This window comes from Pelophylax lessonae, assembly GCF_965119305.1.
Source record: "Pelophylax lessonae genome assembly, chromosome: 1".
NCBI classification, from domain to species: domain Eukaryota; kingdom Metazoa; phylum Chordata; class Amphibia; order Anura; family Ranidae; genus Pelophylax; species Pelophylax lessonae.
In genome coordinates this window covers 497,450,254-497,465,719 of record NC_138768.1, presented here as the reverse complement: position 1 = coordinate 497,465,719, position 15,466 = coordinate 497,450,254, and the positions used below count along the sequence as shown (strand labels likewise).

The 15,466-nt window shown below is 46.6% G+C and overlaps 1 protein-coding gene across 2 annotated transcripts in view; it reads right to left on the bottom strand.

The window, feature by feature from the left end:
• The window catches only part of MFSD12 (major facilitator superfamily domain containing 12), a 388,387-nt gene that overhangs the window by 319,969 nt on the left and 52,952 nt on the right, over positions 1–15,466 (bottom strand). For both annotated transcript variants that reach the window (XM_082275559.1, XM_082275560.1), the window contains exon 3: positions 9,614–9,740. In XM_082275559.1, the coding sequence (XP_082131685.1) occupies positions 9,614–9,740 (127 nt within the window). The remainder of the gene's footprint in view (positions 1–9,613; positions 9,741–15,466) is intronic.

The following is a 15,466-nucleotide window of genomic DNA, read 5'->3' as shown; positions in this document are numbered from 1 at the left end:
AATCTTCGTACTAAATTGCGCTACACAACACAAATAAAGTTTAACACGGTATATTTTAACGACCGGAGTAGAGGAGAGGTGTCTGACCACCCCGGCCTAGAACCCCTATGGGAACAATGTCACTAAGCCGTAGGTTGCTGACTTACCCCCTCATCTCCTAGATAAGGATGAGTAGAAGTTATCAATGAGCTAAGTTATAAGCTTCTAGTATCATGTGTTAAATAGGGCCATGCCAACCAATTTTTTTGAAATTTGTGGTATGTTAAATTGTTGAAAGATGAGGCTTTTTCTAACTTATAGTTTTCGTTAACTAGTGTTATTACTTCAGAAAGATTAGGAATATCAGTGGATTTCCACTTTCGCAGAATTAATGTTCTGGCTCCCAAAAGGAGATGTATAATCATTTGTAGATCATTGGGTATAATTCAATATTTAGATTCAACAGTGCCAATTCTGGTTTGGGAGGGGCTAGGAATCCAGTGATTGATGCTATACATTTGAAAATTGATATCCAAAAGCTTGTAAGGGAGGGACACTCCCAGAGGATATGCTGTAAGGTGCCCACTCTACCACATTCTCTCCAGCATAGTGGCGAAAGGGAAGGATTCATTTTCTACAACCTATAGGGAGTGAAATACCATCTATTTATAATTTTTGTCAACATTTCCCAATGATTAGTGCAGTGAGATAATTTATGATTTGAGCTGATAGCTATTTGCCACTGCTTAAGGGTAAAGGAGTTATTTAGCGTCTTTTCCCATTTCAGCATATGTGGAGATTTGGTTTCTAGGGAGTCTGATGTTAGGCAGGAGTATAAAAGGGATATGCCTTTAGTTAGGGGTGGTACTGTGGAGATAAAATTCCATGTTTGGGAATTAGATGTCAATTCTGAAATTGGATGTTTGGCGAAAGGGAAAACAATTTTTGATATAGTAATTGACAAGTTTTGAGGGAGGGAAAATTCCTGGATAATTTCTTCTGAATGTTTAAGCCTGCAATGTCTAAAGAAATGTGATATGAGTGACAGACCATAATCCCCTAATTTGGTGACATTGAGTTTGTTAATTTTAGCTTCCAATATCTTAATAGGGATGTCACAGGTTTGGAAGAGGTTTACTTTGGGTGATATTTTTGAAACTTCTCTCCAAGCTTGCAAAGATGATTTAACTAATTGGTATGGTGGGCCATTTCCATGGTATCCACAAGTCGCTCTGAAGCATTAGTGTTAGATTTTTAGTAGGCACTAGGTGCTCCTCAATTAATGCCCATAGTGGTGTTTCATTACTAGTAGTCCAATGTTTTAATTGGTCCAGTCTTGAAGCCCACCAGTATGCTTGTAAATTGGGTAGTCCTGCCCCTCCCATGGATTTGTGTGCGTTAAGTATATTAAAGGCTATACAAGCTTTCTTCCCCAACCATATACATTTCCTTATAATGCTAGTAAGGGCATTTAATTGTGTTTTGAGCATAGGGACGGGTAATGCTCTAAATAGGTATAATATTTGGGGAAGGCTAGTCATTTTAATCACTGCCATTCTTGCTCCCCAAGATAGGTCTATGTTAGAAAGAAGTCTATGTTAGAAAGAAGGTCTTCGGAGATTTTTTGCTTCAAGGATTTTAGATTCGAATGGATAAGGTCAGAGGTTTGGGGAGTGGATGGTAATACCAAGATAAGATATTTTCTCATCAGTCCAAGGGAAGGGGCAATTTTCTAGTAATCTTTTTTTTGTATCTGGACTAACAGTCAAATTCAGTAATAATGATGGAGTTATTTATTTTATAATAAGAGATCTTGCTAAAATGGGTGAGGATATTATGGGTTGCGGGTAGGGACGATTCTGGGGATGTTGACATCAGGATGAGGTCATCTGCGAATAGAGTAATCTTGTGTTCTGTACCGCCAATAGTGAAGCCTTTTATGGTAGGTGAAGTTCTTATTGCTTCGGCCAATGGGTCGATGGATACATTGAAAATTGTAGGGGAAAGGGGGCAACCCCGTCTTGTGCCGTTTGAAATTTTGAAAGGTTTTGAAAGTGTTCCAGACGCAAAAACTCTGGCTGTAGGTTGGGAGTAAAGTGACATAATTGCTGAGTAAATGTTACCCTCTAGACCAAATTTACGTAAGGCAGACGACATGTATTCCCAATTGATCCTATTGAACGCCTTCTCTGCGTCTAATGTAAGCAGCAGAGAAGGCGTCCCAACATTTTTCTGCAATATTTAGGACATCTAACAGGCGTCTGATGTTTGTCTTCCTGGGATGAACCCCAACTGATCTTTCTGGACTAGAGAGGGAAGCACCCTTTGCAGACGTTTGGCAAGCAGTTTGGCGAATATTGTGAGGTCTGTATTTAACAGCGAGATCGGTCTGTAATTTTCAGGTAGTGAAGGGTCTTTCCCCTGTTTTGGGATCGTGGTAATATATGCTCCCAGCATTTCTTTTGGGAATCATGTGTCTACTGCTTTTTGGAATACATCAAGTAAAAACAGTGTGAGGGTGTGTTGAAATCATTTGTATTACTCGCTTGGGAAGCCATCTGGGCCTGGCGATTTGCCTTGAGGAAGAGATTGTCTAATTTCGTCGACGGTTATAGGTGCATTGAGCATTTGGAGTTGTGTTTCAGAGAGACAGGGCAGATTGAGATTCTCTAGGAAGTCTGAAATATCTTTATTTATGGGTTTTTGGGTTGTGGGGGTCTGATACTAAATTATAAAGTGAATAATAGTAGTCAGCAAATTCATCCGCTATTTCTTGAGGGTGAATTAGTTTTCGATTTGTTTGTTGGTGATTAAGGTGAGAGATCCTAGATTTGATCTGATGGGATTTAAGTCCATTTGCTAAAGTTTTACCTATTTTTTTGGATTGTGCATAGCACGTTAATTTAAGTTTCCTAAGTTGAATGTCGTTTTTTTCTATTAGGATAGAATGAAGTTCTAATCTTAGATTAGCCAAGATTTTTGTAATTTTGGGGTCTGGGAGACTTGTTTTTGGATTCTAGATCATTAATTTGGGATAGGATGTTTGAAAGTTTTTGGTTATATTTTTTCCTAAGTTTTGAGCTCTGTTGAATGCAGGCCTTATGTGCACCCCAGAGACTCCAATGGTCTGATACCGAATTTGCGTTTAGTTGGAAGAATTCAGTGAGATGTTGGGAAATATGTTCCCTACAAACATCGGACTGAAGATTTCTAATGTTGCAACGCCATACAGGGTTGGCTCACCTGGGGATTCCCTCATCCACGGTCACCTCCTCCACCGCATTGTCAGACCACGTGATGTCTTTGATGGCCGCGGACGAGATCATTCCCAGAAGCCGCCAATCAGACACAAACATATCCAATCTTGAGTATGTACAATGCCTGGAGGAGTAAAAAGTATAGTCTTTTTCCGATGCGTAAAGACACCTCCAAACATTGTACAAGTTTTCCTTATGAAACAAACCCTGTAAAGAGATTTTTCTGTTATTTGGAGAAGAGGATGTGTCCAGGTCCGGATTGGTTGTTAGATTGAAGTCCCCGCAGATCATAAGATTACCATATTTAAACTTTGGAGATGGCTTTGAGAGTTCTTTTGAGGAATCTCAGTTGATGCGTATTAGGAGCATAATAGATTGATGCAAGAGTCATAGGTAGTCCGTTAAACGGTCCTGTTACAATAATATAGCGACCATCTGGGTCAGTTACTAAATCCTTAAGTTGCCAGTTAATTGTATGCTTAATAGCCAAGAGGATTCCCTTTATCTTCGCTGATGATGTCACTAAATAGATGTTGGGAAAGAGCTTATTAGAACATTTAGGGTGGTTGGACGTCTGGAAATGCGTTTCTTGCACTGAAATGATATCTGCATTTGAAGACTTGGCTTCTTTCCAAAGAGCATATCTCTTGGCTGGATGGTTTAGTCCGTTTGCATTTATTGAGATTTTAAATGGCATGCTCGCATACGAAAATAATTTGCTGGAAGAGCTTCAGGGTGTAGTTACCAATCAATGGTAGTGTACTGTGCTTATATCTTGGGACTCGTGAGTGTCGTAACGAAGGTGATACCTTGTCATTGGAAAACGAAAAAAAAAAAAAAACACGGAAAAGGAAAAAGTAAAGTAAAAAAATAGAACAATGTATAAAAAAAGGACCATAAGGGTGGTCCAAGAGCGACAAAAAAAGGTCGATATCCTGTGTGGATATAGGGCCATGGTGGATTTTTCATTCCATAGGCCTTGAACCGGTATGGTGCTGGTTTGAAGTGCTGGGAGATTCATCCTGCATCTTAGGTTTCTTTTTTTCAGATCTCTTCCTAGAGACTACTTGCCAGTCTCCACTGGTGGATAGAGGAGTAGGAGGTCTGTAATGGGAGTCATCGGTAGGAGGGACGATGCCCCATCTTTGAAGTAATGAAATGCCTTCTTTCAGAGTTGAGATTGAGGTGGTGGTTCCATTGTGGGTTAGAGAGGGTTGCTGGATGCTTCCACTTGTGTAGAATTTTGTGATTCCTTAGCACCTTTGTGATCGTTGCCAAGTTCCTTCTTCTCTGAAGGGTGTGCCTAGATAGGTCAGGCAATATTTGGATCGTTGAAAACTCAGCTGGTAGATCAGAGGATTGGCGGAATGAGGACAGGATTTTCTCCTTGGAATGGAAAAAAAAAAAAAAAAAATGTACTCGCAGGAGTACATCCCTCTGTACTTCTGGCGCTAAGAAGGCTGGTTTGGGCAGCCTATGAATTCTATCAATTATCCGGTCTGTATCGGATAGTGTAGGAACAAGCGTAGAAAAAAGTTGGTTGGCATATTGTTCCAGTTGCTGCGGTTGTACAGATTCCAGAACTCCTCTCAGTTTCAGGTTGTTCCTCCGCGATCTGTCTTCTAAATCCGCAACCTTGTCTTTAAGCCACAAAATTTCCTCAGAGTGTTGATTATGGGCTTCAACCATTGTGTTAAAAGATAAAGTTTGTTTGCTTATAGAGGATTCAACTATGTTCACTCTGTCACCCAAGTTGTGGACTTCTCGTCTGTATTGCTGCATCCAGCTCTTTATGTCTGCCTGAAGCGAGGATCTAAAAGAGTGTAGCATTTCTTTTAGCATGATATCAGAGACAAGGCGTCCCTCGGTAGGGAAGGATGCAAACTGATCTTGTTGGTGCGGCACAAAGCTTGAGGCATATGGTTGTGGTAGATACGTCCCCTGAAAGTGACCCTGACTGTTTGGCTGGGGATAGGATACAGGGTTTATTTTTAGCTGGGCTTCTTGAGGAGGGGGGATTCAGGGGAGGATGTTCCTGATGAATATTCACTATCTGGATTTGCTATTTGACGCACTGGTTTTGAGTTGTCCTCCCTTTTACTCCCATATGCTGCATGTATATTAAGTTGTAAGTCTCCACTGCTGCGGTGGTCTATTTGTTGTAGCATATATGCGCGAGAGGTATGGATGTGGTCAATTTAGTCAGTTTGTGTTTCTTTGCGCCTGCGGGTCATCCCCCCTAAATGTGTAGGGTGGGGATCAAAGCGAATGTCCTATATTGCAGGATGGATGGATGGATGGATTGATGTCCGGTTCACTTGGCCACAGTTAATTCATGCGGTCACTTGCTTCTAAATCCACTACCATTCCCAGAGATACCATGTAGTCTGGGTAGGCAGTGTTAGAGTTTGTGACTATATTAGGTCAATGCAGGTGTCAGGACCCGGACTTGAACCCGAGACCTCACTGAGCTACCTGGAATGCTGGACAGCTCCTTGGACAAATCCTTGAATGATCCTGCTGTGAATCTTCATTGCCTTGAACCCTTTGCTCCTCCCATGAACTTCCTGTTATAAGCCATGTCTTTGCACTTCCTGGTCGCCAGAATATTGTGCCTTCAAAAGCCGATATCTCGCTGGTCTCTCCTGCTGCCGTCCGTATCTTTGCTACCATCCGTTATAGATACTTGGCTTGTTCCTCGACTACTCTTCTGTTTGATCCCAACCTGCAACTACTGGTTACCGACCTTTGGCTACTCCTTGACTACGCTTCAGCTTAATCCCTATCTGCTACTGGACTCTGACTTGCTCACCTCCTGGTGGGGCGATCTTGAGGCCTGTGACCTGGTGCCAACACGCAGCAAAATCCATCTCCACCTTCAGGAGAGCTGGTGAAGACCGGTTAGTACTTAAGACTCCGCAACTCAGGTGAGCCTGCGTCATCTACCTGGGTGGCCTGTCAGTGTTCCTATCCTGCTGGATCCTGTGTGACCTGCGACTGCTATAGCTACTGGTCTTCGAGCCTGACCCCGGATCGTGACAGCAGGCAGTATGGCACTGTATATCCACTTGGGGAAAGGTGGGAACAGTGCTGAATAAATGAGCTTAGGAGATATATAGTGAGTGCTTCTTCTGAGCGGGATGTTTGAGGCAGTAAAAGGCAGATCTGGTAGTGGAAATCGGCCTTACCGGATCCCCGCCGCAGCATTCGGGTCCCGCCGCAGGAATGTCCGCGGCTCCGGCCCGCGACTAGGCCTCAACTACGTCGTCTCTCCGATCTGCTTTTTTCTTCTCAATTTTTGTTTAAAAAGTGTCCCAAGGTGTAGTAAGGGAAGCCTGGGTGTTTGTGGAGAGGCTAGTTGTAAGAGATTGAGAGGATTGCGGTGGATTGTGAAAATCCAAAACGGAGCTCCTCTCCTCAGCGTCTTGTTCCCTTGGCTTCCGGACACGCCCCCTCACAATATAAAACTTCAGTAGCGCAAAATGTTGGTACCTGTTGACCACAATTATGTAATTAGTCACTGCAGCACAAAACAGTGACCCTACTCAGACTCTAAAGTTAGTGCTAACAGTCCTTCTAAAAGTCCATAAAAATCATATACACATGCACTTGAGACTTTAAGTCAGTATTTGGGAGGAAAGCACTTGTGCACTTAGGGGGACACCCTCACACTCTCCCACCAATATGTCAGGAACATTGCAGATAGGAGATTCACCAGATGAAGTTGCCTACTAAGGCTGCAACTAACGATTATTTTCATAATCGATTAAATCGGATAACATAAAAAATAACTCAAAAAGTATGGTGTATAATTGAAGTTAAAAAAAAAAAAAAAAAAAAACAACACCCAATTTATTCTTACATTCTATGCAGTGGTTAATACAAATAACCAGTTATACGATAAGGAGAGATATACCCATGTTCAAATCCCAATAGTTTAAATACATGAAAAAGCCATCAGGTGCTAAAGGGGTGTGACCACATAAAACACTACAAATTCTGGATGGACCCTCCGCTACACCCTTTCCAACAAACTATGCAATTAAAACCAGGGTGTCATGAACCTTGGAATGCGGAAGTGTTCCTCCTTGAAATCTGTTACACAGTGGGGGGGTCTTCTGCCCTGTCTTAAGGCTCCAAACGGCTCCACTGCTCTGTGTCTGGCTATTGTGTACATCGATTGCCCTCTGGGGCTTCTATCTCATTACACATAACAGTCCTTCTAATCAAGCTATCGGACCAATCCCTGCTGACTCAATTTTCAAGTCCTCATTTGCATGGCTAAGGAGGACTACATGTACTTTACAAGTGACCAATAGGAAAGCGGTTGTTGGGGGCGGGATGTTCCAAATTCTGTATAAAAGTGTGTTGTGTACTTCCAATAAAGTTCTTCCTGTTTGAACTTACATACAGCCTGCCTGGTGTTTGTTCTAATGGATTCTGAACGGCACATAGCTGTAGTTTCGGATCCCGGAGCCTTGGATGAGCGACCTATCAGACGTTGCGATCTGCAAGCTGACTCACTAGTAGCAGAAGAGTGTCGGGAGAGCGGAAGTGAGCGAGCAAGGGTCTCGTTACACAGGGATATTTAGTTCACATATTGCAATACATGTTTAAGCTGACCAACGGAATCAAAGTAATCCTCCTTGTGGCCAATCCTACTCTGCTTTGCCACTACAAATACAATGGTGGACACCATGCCAACCTGGGGCATGGAGACAAGATGGGGGAGAGCAACTAGGTTCAGTTCTGGTCACTGACCTGCATTACAGAGAAAAGATATACATACCTGTGCTCAAATCCCAATAGCTTGTACGTGTATTTTAACTATCAGGTGCTAAAGGGGTGTAACCACATTAACACTACAAATTCTGGATGGACTATATGTGGACTAAATATCAGTTTTTCATTGCATAGTTTGTTGGAAAGGGTGTAGTAGTGGGCAGAGGGTTTCCTTATGGCATTTGGCAATGACTCCTTATTCCCATTATCTCAGGGGACTGACTATTTGGCTGGGGGCATTTCTCATCCACCTCCATGTTGGACGCATATACGATTACTTCTAAAACAAAGGCAAAGACCCATACTTCGGTTAATATTGTTTAAACAGGATTTATGCTCGGCCAAAAGAAACCAACTTAAGGAGACTATTCATCCACCTTAAACTATCCCCTGATGGGTTGCCCAAGAGGGTTATGGTATCCATATATATTCCAAAAAAAAAAACACTTTAGAGTCTGTGGACTGGCAGTATATGCATAAGGTTTTGGAGCTTGGAGGCTTCGGCCCTTCATACGCTTGCTGGCCAGACTGAAAAAGACATTAAGGATCTAGAATATCCAGTCCAACGCACAGCCTGGCTGTTGATTGTAGTTCTCTCAGGAACCGAACTAGCAAAAAAAAAGTAATAGTTCCCTTTCAAATAAAAAGCATGCTAAGACCAAAGTCCCAGCAGGGAACTAGGTCCTACTCCTAAACTTGGCATAAACAAACTCAATAGCAGTGTGAGTGGGTGTATGCCCTCAGGGACTGCCCCATAGGCGTGGTAAAGTTTTTTTTTTTCTGCCTTAATCCTGTAAGAGGCAGCATAACCCAATGGTTAAGAAGAATATGGAGCTGCGTCTGTCAATGAACGATGGAGAAATAATGATAAAATTGCATATGGGTACAGTGTTGCATGACTGCGCAATTGTCATTTAAAGTGTAACACAGAAAGCCTGGGAAGGAACGGGGTTAAAAAAAAAAAAAAAATCCGGCAATGAAGAAGTAAAACAAATCAATGTATCAAAAATACGTAATGAACACAGCACACAAATCACACCATTTAAAAGCAATAGTCACTTGAATAATATGTTGATGTGCCTTAAAGGTGATCTTTCGGCACAAAAACAAATTTAATAATTTCCTCAACAGCCAAAAAAGAAGATATTCACTTTGGGTGTCTTTAAGGCCTTTGGAAACCGAGATATTCTCTTGTAAAATTTGCAGCCACATCATCACTGTGCTGTACATTGCCTGTTCAGACAGAGCCATGGAAGTAACCCAGTAATGCCTCCCACTATATGCTGCCTGCAAAAATCGACAAGTGTGGCAAAGAAAAGACCTGTCACCCTACACAAGGAGAGAAAGCAGCAGTGACTGGTCTTTGTGCAAGAGCTTCCTGCATTAGAGGCAAAGTTTCAACCAGGATTACTGTAAAGATCTGAAAGAAATAAATACACAAAAGCACACCAAGGTTCAACTAGGAATAGACACGACTCCAGTACACATCTCTTGCATTTAGACAATTGCTTATCCCGGAGTTAAGCTTTAAAATGTGAATGTGTCCTTAAGATAAAATGTCGGACTTTGAAGCAACATTATAAAGTTTCACATACCCTGAAGACCTTAATGTCTTGCCGTCCCAAATGCGTGTAATCATCACCCGTCTCCCCCAGCTGAAAACGAAACAGCACCAAAGCAGTAACATACACAGAAATGTTTGCCAATACAGTGAAAGCATATCTGTGGAAAGAGAAAAACACAACTGTTGGAGATCTTCATATGTGCACACTTAACATAAACCCTAAAAAACCAACCTCCTTGTAACAAACCCAAAAAACTGAATTTTTGTAAAATCTTACCTGTAAAATTCCTTTCTCTGAGTCCTCCGACAGTCGCCGCCCCTTCATATTCGTCACAATAGGGTTATTGACTTTTGCTCCGTAGGAGTGGCTAGACAACAGAATATGTTAATATCAAAGCTTTTAGCATACCCCACCCCCAGGGGGTGGTCCCCTCAGTCAATACCCTCCTGCTTCCTGCATTCCTACCTCAGTTTCAGTAGCATAGCAGTAGAGTACATAAACAAAACCCCAAAAGAGGGGCGGGGGCGGCAACTGTCGGAGGACTCAGAGAAAGGAATTTTACAGGTAAGATTTTACAAAAATTCCGTTTTCTCTTACGTCCGACAGTCGCCGCCCCTTCATATTAGTCACAATAGGGACGTCCCAAAGCAGTGTAGACATGAGGGGTGGGAAAAAAAGCAGCCGCGCCTAAGGCAACGCAATACCCACATCAGAGAAAAGAACCTTACCAAAGGAAGGAAACCAACTAGGCAACATGAAAAAAACTTACTCAACAGGAGCAACAACCAAGGAAAGAACAAGCAACCTAGGGGTAAAAACACCCCAACAGCCAAGGACACAAACAAAAGGACCCTAAGGCACTGCCGCACTAAGAACTTTACGGCCAAAGGAAGCATCAGCCGATGCCTGAACATCCACCTTGTAGAATTTTGAGAAGGTGTGAAGGGACGACCAAGTCGCCGCCTTACACACCTGGGCCACAGAAGCCCGATGACGACAGGCCCAAGACGTACTCCGAGATCTTGTAGAGAGCGCCTTCACAGGCATGGGAGGAACTTTCCCCCTCAAAGCATAGGCCTCTTCAATGACCTGCCTGATCCATTTGGCGATGGTAGAGGCCGACGCCGCCATGCCCTTCCGAGGCCCCTCTGGAAGGACAGAGAATCCGTCTTGCGAAAGGATTCAGGTTGATGACAGGTAAACCCTGAACAACATCCAAGGAATGCAAAGCCACTTCCTTTGGATGTTTAGGCTTAGCGCAAAGCGAAGGCAAGACAATGTCCTCATTGGGGTGAAATTCCGAAATCCTTTTCGGAAGGAAAGACGGGTTAGGACGCAAGACCACCTTATCCAAGTGAACCACTAAATACGGAGATCTGCAGGACAAGGCAGCCAGCTCCGACACCCTGCGAGCCGAGGCGATTTGCCACCAAAAAGGCGACCTTCTTGGACAACATAGACAACGAGATCTCCCTGATTTTTTCAAAGGGAGCATGTTGCAACATGGACAGAACAAGATTCAAGTCCCATGGAGGCAAAGGCTCCCTCCTAGGAGGGACCAGATGCCGCACCCCTTGAACAAAGGTGCCAACTAAAGAATTAGACGCCACAGGGCGCTGAAAGAACGGCCAGAGCAGAAATCTGACCCTTAATCGTGGCCAACGCCAAACGCTGGTCCACGCCCGTTTGAAGAAAAGCCAACACCCTTGATACCGAGCACGAACGAGGGGAATACCCCCTGGACTCACACCAGGCAAAATAGGCCTTCCAAGTACGGTAGTAAACCTTCCCCAAAGAGGACTTTCTAGCCTTAATCAAAGTGTGAATGACGTCAGGGGAGAGACCCCTATCCTTCAGGATCTGGGTTTCAACAGCCAGGCCGTCAAAGCCAGCGACTGTAAAGCAGGATAAAATATCGGCCCTTGAGACATGAGATCGTCTCGAAGAGGCAGACGCCATGGAGCGTCGACCGCCAGATTCACGAGGTCTGCGTACAAAGACTGACGAGGCCAGTCTGGTGCCACCAGAATCACCGTTTTCGGTTCCGTGGCCAACCTCGGAAGGAACCTGGACAGCAGCTGAATCGGTGGAAAGGCATACATCAGACGATACTGATGCCAGGGTACCACCAACGCGTCTGAGGCGTCTGCCCGAGGATCGCGCGTTCTTGCCACGAACCTTTCCACCTTGCTGTTCAGACGAGACGTGAACAGGTCCACATCTGGGGACCCCCACTTCTCGCACAACATCAGAAAGACATCCGGATGAAGGGACCATTCTCCCTGGTCCAGGGTCTGGCAGCTCAGATAATCCGCCTGCCAGTTTTCCACCCCCGGAATGTGAACAGCAGATATCGCCGGGACGTGCGACTCGGCCCAAGACAGAATGTCGGCCACTTCCCGAGCCGCTCGGGCACTCCTGGTGCCCCCTTGGTGGTTGATGTAGGCCACCGCTGTGGCATTGTCCATCTGCACCCGAACCGGACAGCCCTGCAGCCTGTCCGACCACTGCCGAAGGCAGAGATTTATTGCTCGCAATTCCAGAATGTTGATCGGAAGGAAGGACTCCTCCGACCAAGTTCCCTGGGCAGACAGAACGCCCAGAACACCACCCCAGCCCGACAGGCTGGCATCCGTGGTGATCACCGTCCACGAGATAGGACGAAACGACTTGCCCCCCGACACCGCCGGGGACTGGAGCCACCACAGAAGGTCCCTTCTGGTGCGATGACTCAACGAAATCTGGAGATCCAGAGATTGCGGTTGTCCGTCCCACCTGGCCAGAATCTCCCTCTGGAGACCCCGCATGTGAAACTGGGCAAAGGGTATCGCCTCGAAAGCCGAGACCATCAGTCCCAGACACCTCATGCGCGTCCGGAGGGACGAGCACTGAACGTCCCTGAGGGACCCGACTTCTTCTTGAAGTGTCCGGAGCTTGTCTTCCGGCAGGAAGACCTTCGCCTGAACAGAGTCCAGGATCATTCCCAGGTAAGGAAGACGAACCGACGGACACAGCGTCGACTTTGGAAAATTTATCGTCCAACCGAACTCTTGCAGAGTCTGCATCGTGACGGACAGGTCGTTCACCAGGCCCTGACTGGTCGCAGACCGAACCAGAATGTCGTCCAGATACCCCAGGATCGAGATGCCCTGGGCTCTCAACAAAGCCAGAACCGGCGCAAGCACCTTGGTGAAAACCCGCGGAGCCGAGGCGAGACCAAAAGGGCAACGCCACGAACTGGTAGTGATCCTCCGCAATGGCGAATCGAAGGTACTGCTGGTGACCCTCGAAAATGGGGATGTGAAGGTACGCATCCTTCAAGTCGATGGAGGCCATGAATTCCCGCGGAACCAGGGCAGCCACCACCGAGCGCAGGGATTCCATGCGGAACTTGCGAACCCGCACAAAGCGGTTCAGAGGTTTCAAGTCCAGAATCAGACGTACCTTGCCCTCCTTTCTGGGCACAGTGAACAGATTTGAATAGAATCCCCGAAATCTGTCCCGATGAGGCACCGGAATCACCACTCCGAGCCCGCAGGTCCCGCGCCGCCAGGTGCAGATCCCGCAAGCGCTCCGGAGACAGCTGAAGATTTGAGGGAAAAAATCTGCCCGCCGGCCGAGAAACTCGATCTTGTATCCAGATCGAACGATTTCCTGAACCCACCTGTCCCGAACGCGGGCCAGCCAGGGTTGAAGAAAAACCGAGCAAACGTCCCCCCACCCCAGAACTGGGTGAGGGCACCCCTTCAGGCCGCATTGTTATGGGCAGCGGACCCGGACTGGCCGGACTTCTGCTTACCTGCCCACGGCTTTTTCTGGGAGCCTTGTCCCTTGAAGGGCTTACCCTTATAGTGCGACCGAAAGGCACGAAAAGACCCCTGAGAGGGTCTAAACTAAGCATTCTTCTTACCGCGAACAAACTTGTGACTTGTGAGTCTGGGGCAAAAAAGAGTACTCTTACCCCGAGAAACACCCTTGATCAGAGTATCCAAGGATTCGCCAAAAAGGCGAGAACCTGCGTAAGGCAAATTAGCCAAAGTCTTGCGAGAAGATTGGTCAACAGACCAACATTTCAGCCAGATCAGGCGACGGTTCAACACCGCCACACTCTGCAGACGCGCAGCCAAAGGGACCAGATCTAGGTCCGCATCACACAAATACATGACACCCTGATGAAACTGATCCACCATAGCCAATGTCGACGGCGAAGCAGAGTCAGCCACCAGAGTGCGCCTGAGCACCTGCGTCCAATCGGCAATAGCCTGGGCTGCCATAATGGAAGCAAAAATAGGCTTCAGCATAGAACCCGCAACCGTATAAGAGTGACGGGCCAGAGACTCCAATCTCCCGTCCGTAGGGTCCCGGGAACACCGGGGTATCCTCAGCAGGAATCTCAGTGGATTTATTCAAAATCGCCACCGCGTGATCCACCTAAGGCGGCACACACCAACGCTCATCAGTAGCTGGTGTAAAAGGATAACGCAGCTTGAACCTACTCGGCACAGCAAAAGGCTTCTTTATGTTGCGCCATTGCTCCTCAACAGCGCGCTGAAATTCCGTAGAGCAAGGAAAAACCTGCAACGTTTTGCGTTCTCTGCGTCCCATAAGGAGGACATCAAAGCAGGAGGACATGGTTCATCCTCCAAATGCAGCGTTTGTTTGATAGAAGCAACTAACTCATCCATGAGTGCAAGCTCTTCAGACGAGCCAGGGGGAGAATTATCAACCCCTTCCACCTCAGCCTCCTCTTCAGACCCCGCAAGGTCTAGAGAAGAACGAGACCCTGAGAAGGGCACTCCAGCCATAGCATCCCCATCGCCCTCTGAATCAGAGGAAATGGACACCCTGGGCCTTTTTGTGGATCGATCAGCCACCAGCATCTGCACCTGAGCAGCAAGGTTAGCCACAATAGTGGCCAGATCAGCCCCCTCGGGGGAAGCAGCAGCAGCCCCCTGGCCCCCCACCAAGGAGGGAGGAAACTTGCTTTCCTGAGAATCCATGCCCCAGTAACTTAGGAAAAAAAAGAAGGAGTACTGCCCCTTTAAGGTCGCGGCGATCGCAGCCCACCGCACTCACAAAACACACTGACCCACCGGGCTAGGAATACAAAGGCAAGGAATACAGGAATGGAAGGTAAAACCTGGAGAGGTCACACAGGCTGCTGCTTCATCGATTGCTGTCCTCAGAGCAAAAGGAAGTGATGTAAGACTGACCGCCCCCATAAAGCCTATGCAATGCTACACAAACATGGCCGCCGGCCGAGGCTGTAGAGGCAGAAACACTGACATGTGGCCCACGCGATCGCCGCCAAATTGGCGGCGTTTGGCGCCAAAACGGCGCTCTCACCACACCGGATCGGCCACCACAAAACTGTCACAAAAAAAATGGCGGACCGCAGCAGCGGCCGCCGCACAGTATGCCCACATGTCTCATAATCATGTCCTTCACAGCATGTCACACAGACTGTTACAGAGCAGAGCAGAGCAGGAGAGCCCCCCCCCTTGCAGCCCACAGAGAGCAGCTATACTGACAGGGAGCTCAACATTATGCACAGACATGCAGGGTCCCACAGTCCCAGACTGACACAAGACAGACAGGTCCCCACACAGAATACACTTAGCATCCGGATGGCGTGGGGAGCCTGCACAAGCGATCAAACCGCTGCACTAAGGACAGGGAGAGTCGCAGCCAGGACGCAGTGGAATTGCGGTGCGAAACCGCATGGCGTCCAGTGAGGTAGCCACCTCACCGCAGCATCCCCGTAGCGGACAGGGATGGGTCGTTCATATTTGCCAGGGAAACCTGAGCTGAACGCTCGATGGCAGGCTGGGAAGCCACTGGCCCTGAACCCCGGATAACCAGGGAGGCCAGCCCGAGACCCAG